The sequence below is a fragment of the Kryptolebias marmoratus genome, linkage group LG17, assembly GCF_001649575.2.
Source record: "Kryptolebias marmoratus isolate JLee-2015 linkage group LG17, ASM164957v2, whole genome shotgun sequence".
Taxonomy (NCBI): Eukaryota; Metazoa; Chordata; class Actinopteri; order Cyprinodontiformes; family Rivulidae; genus Kryptolebias; species Kryptolebias marmoratus.
The window spans coordinates 1,628,657-1,633,249 of NC_051446.1; the positions used below are offsets into that span (position 1 = coordinate 1,628,657).

At 38.4% G+C, this 4,593-nt stretch overlaps 1 protein-coding gene across 4 annotated transcripts in view; it reads left to right on the forward strand.

Moving 5' to 3' along the window:
• LOC108250582 (metabotropic glutamate receptor 8-like) overlaps nt 1-4,593 on the forward strand; it is a 297,339-nt gene that overhangs the window by 216,431 nt on the left and 76,315 nt on the right. For 2 of the 4 annotated variants that reach the window (XR_005234323.1, XM_037980851.1), the window contains exon 7: nt 495-695. Coding sequence is in view for 1 of the 4 variants with exons in the window: in XM_037980851.1 (XP_037836779.1) it covers nt 495-695 (201 nt within the window). In the remaining 3 variants the exon portion in view is untranslated. Of the gene's footprint in view, nt 1-494; nt 844-2,521; nt 2,984-4,593 lie in introns of those variants that run through there. The other 2 variants (XR_005234325.1, XR_005234324.1) reach the window with 2 other exon arrangements.

The following is a 4,593-nucleotide window of genomic DNA, read 5'->3' on the forward strand; positions in this document are numbered from 1 at the left end:
AACCTGTCCGTTTCTCCCACACACCACTGGATCATTCCGTTTTGTTATGTCTCTTTGTTCAGTGCCTTGCCTTGCCTTGCCTTCGTTTTGGTTTCTGTTATTGTTAGTTTCTGCTGCCACGTCAGCCTTTTGTTTTGTTAGAGTTTTATTTTAATAAATTTTTGTGGATAAAGATGAGTCTGCGTTCTGGGTTCGCCGCCATAGTTCCACCCCTTGACATGACTAGCTGGTTTTCTTCTTTTCAGCCATTTTACTCAATGAACCTGGTGCCTTAGATGTACGAGGTGTTCAAATTACCAAAATACTTAAGGCACTTTTTAATACTAGCTGTGGTGTATTTAGAAACATCTGCTTACCATCTCAGAAGGGACAAAATGGACTTTTTATAGTTAAAATTACTTTGGCTTTCAGTGTATTTTGCGTTTTGTGTGTGTGTGTGTGTGTGTGCGTATTTTGTGTTTGATCCTAAATGACCAGTTCTTGTTTTCTTCCAGGGTTGGAAAAAGTTGGCCGTGACTCTAACTATGAGCAAGAGGGGAAGGTGCAGTTTGTGATGGATGCTGTTTATGCCATGGCTCGTGCTTTGCACCATATGCACCATGAGCTCTGCTCCGGATACCCAGGCCTGTGCCCACACATGGCCAACATCGATGGCAAGGAGTTACTGGCTCACATCCGTGCTGTCAACTTCAATGGTAAGAACTCCTGCTGTGCAACTGTCAGCGTCTTCACCACAGTATACCCATAGTTTCATTGCAGAAATGGACTCTGAACTACAGGATGGCTGCAGGACAAAAAGCAAAAATATGCTTACATGAGATATATTGCCTCATGGTGCAACAGGTATGGTGGTTTTTACTTGCTTTTACATAACCTCTGTCTTTATGAATTTATGTGCTGACAATTTAGTTTTTTGTTTTAATAGAGTAATTTCTTACAGATGTCTGTGTCAGTCCTCCACATGGAGCCTAAACTGGCTGGCACATTGCAGACTTTTTCATATTTCATTGTCACAGAGTCAGTATTACACTCCCAGTCAAGTAACTGTAGGACTTTGAAAATGCTTGTGTACTTCATGTTTGATCAGTCAAAACACTCCTATACCCAACCCTTTCTGCACTGATGCTTGGTCAACAGCCCTTGGAATCAGTTTTCAAGGTTGGCATACTATTCAATGGACTGAGAGTTGCTGTAAAGTTACTGCCAGTATAACAGCAACTGAATCTCTGGGACCCACATTGAATTTTGACAAGATACATCATTCAACAATGCACACTTATAAAAAAAATAGTAGAACGGGCTATCTATGGAGACTAGAGAGGAGAAAAAAAGGACTGCAACTATTTTTAAAATTTGGATTGTTAATAAATTTATACAAATTTTGATAGTTTATGTTACTATTTTCTTGATAAGTATCGTTTTTTTAGCAAAGTGCTTTGATCAAGGTGGTTTGATCCACCAATTGCCACAATACGTTTTATGTAAAAAAAAAAAAGACTGTTTTAGGTGATCCTCTGCCTCTACCATTACATTTTATCCCAAAAGGTATACAAAGTGGATATGTTTGAAGCTACATCTTTACTTCTCAAACACATGTTCATTCTCCACAACTGAATTGCTGAAAAATATATAAACAAAAATATTCTCAATGAGCTGAATCATCAAATTATACATGTGCAGACCTGCAGTCTTTGTTCAATCAGAGGGTTTTTCCAGCAGCAGATTAAATTTACACACGTTTATTTTGACAGTATAGAGATGCTGATTTGTGTAATAAAACTATGAAACAGGCTATAAAACTAAACTTTATAATGGTTGCTAACATTAGCTATCAGTATTGCCCTTTCTCACGTATGTGGGCTGCTGTGCAACAGTGGTAAGGCAGCCATCTAGGGACCGCTGTAAATTGCAGGTTCAATTCTCCACTATGGTCATATGTCCTAGTGTCCTTGAGCAAGACACCTAATCCTGAACTGCTCCCAGGGTGCTTACATAGCTGCATTTGTGTGTATCTCACATGTGTGATGGGTCAAATGCAGAGAACAAATGTCTTCATTACATGGGTACATACAGTGATGGCAATATATAGTACTTTTAACATAAGTTCAGAGTTTCACTGTGTTCAGAATGGGATTACAATGGCTCTGTTAGGTCAGAGTATATTTTTTAATGAAGTAAGAAACAATTTGTTGTTGTGCTGACAACTAATAGGATTCTTAATTAGCACTATATGACTGATGGGTGAGATAAACATGTTTCCGGCATTTTCAGTTTAATCATGATTGATGATCCAAATGAGTTCTCCTGTCATTTAAAATTTCTCATGACATTTTTTTTTTCTTGAATTTACCCACGATTTTTATTTGATTAATGCGATTCAATTGTAAAGAATTAATAACCCTGGCCAAAAATATTGATGACACCACAATTTGGTAATGATTTGATGATTAAAACTGAGGTTTTCAGTATATTTGTTATACACATTGAAATCAATAATGTGCTCCCTTTGGCTTATAAACAGGGAGCAGATGATCCTCATCACAAGGTATGTGATGACATGGTCTGAAGAGTGTTGCATTGCTCTCTGGAACTGCTTTGACACTACAGATTGGGAGGTGCTGTTCAGTTCACATGGTGAGAATACTGATGGTCTTACATCCTGCAACATCCATAAACTTTTGTATGAATAATACTGTGCTCATATCAAAAGGTTTAATGTTTCCTGGACAACAAGCCCTGGGTGACCCCTGATTTAAAAGCTTTCCAGAACAACAAAAAGAGGGTATTTAGATCTGCAGACAAAGAAGAGCCATGAAGGGTTCAGAAGGAGCTAAAGAGGAAAATGGAAATAGGCAAAAATGTCTTCAGGAGTAGATTAGATGAAGATCTTTAGAGCAAACACCAAGGAAGTATGGAGGAAACTGAAAACTATCTTTGACTACAACTGGAAACTGGATAAAAGTTCACCACATCTGGGGACAGGGAGAGGGTAAATGAACTGAACCTGTTTTTTTTTTTGGGGGGGGGGGGTTAACAACTTTTAATCTTCTTCCCAATACTCCATCTACTCAGCTCAGTCCAGGCCCAGAGCCTTGACACTACCACCCTAGGTCAGGGCTGTGTGTGTGTGTGTGTGTGTGTGTGTGTGTGTGTGTGTGTGTGTGTGTGTGTGTGTATGTATGTATGTATAACAGCTCGAAAAATACCAAGGGCTGAAAGAAGAAGTTGTGGAGAGTCAAGGCCTTAGTGGTGCCGGTTGTCATCGGAGCACTCAGTGTAGTGACACCCAAACTGGAAGAGTGGCTCCAACAGATCCCAGGATCAACCTCAGAGATCTCTGTCCATAAATTATAACCTCGGGCACCACCCTTAAAAGAGGGGAAACTTACATAAATCTAGGATTTATATGTTAGTCAATCTCAAAAAGTTAAGTTACCCTAAATCAAGAGTTCTTCGCTTCGGAGTGAGATCATTATTATATCAAAACACACACACAACTGAATTAAGTTTTGCACCATTTATGTGATGTTTATTAAACAAATAAATATATCACAAGTTATGGCAGGTTATGAAAATTACTGAATGTTTGAGTTTGGTACCAAAATATTAATTGAGATGTTGAATCAGCATAAACGTTGAACAGGAGAGTCTAATTAAACCAAAGAAGTTAAAACTTTGAGGCAAAAGGGGGTTTGAAAAGTTAAATTTACCATGAGGGTGAAGTAACAATAAATATTATGGATTTAGGCAAACTGTAGTGAAAACATTATTGAATTCGAGCCGAAGACCTTTGTATCCTTGTTATTACCAGAAGCACACCAGCAGAATATTAGGAGATTTTGTTCCTACCAAGAGTTAACTTTATCAGCCGCTGCATTTGGTAACAGGTGGGAATTTAGGCCTCAGTTTGGTGAAAGGTGTTCGAGAGATAGTCTTCAGAACGCCTTCAGTCAGCAGGAGCTGAAGAGAACCTTCGGGCTGGCTTTCAGGTGGTCCAACAGTCATGTGTTCGGTTCTTGGTAGGCACTGCTGGCTGGACAGACACTCTGGTCTTTGGTCTCTGCACCAGGGGTGATTTAGTTAAAAAAAAAAAACGTTGTTTAACTTTCGGTTCTTCCCTCGACTACTCTTGAAAAACAGAAAATAAAATAGCTTCTCATCACAACACCTAATTGGTGTTAGACTGCATGTAATCTGCAGTGGATCGAGTGCATCATATGGGTTTGCAGTGAACTGTTGTAATATTTTTATGCAGGTTTTCTCCTCCTGAAGTGGTATTTCGTTTTTATCTAAATAACATTCAGGTTGAATGTTATTTAGATTAGTTATCCAACAACAACCAGTTAATTTACCAACAAGTCTTTAACTGTGTTTATTCCTCTCATCATGGACCACAAGTCCTGTGAATTTGGAGACATTTGTTCATTTTTTGCAAAAGTTACCAGGGGGGAACCAAATATTTCAGCTGTCTGAAATAATCGGTTCCCCCTCTAAAACATGGGACAAAAATAATTTACCAAAAAGTCCTTAACTGTGTTTATTCCTCTGTATTATGATATTATTAGCACATTTTATTTTTAAAAGAATGATGTT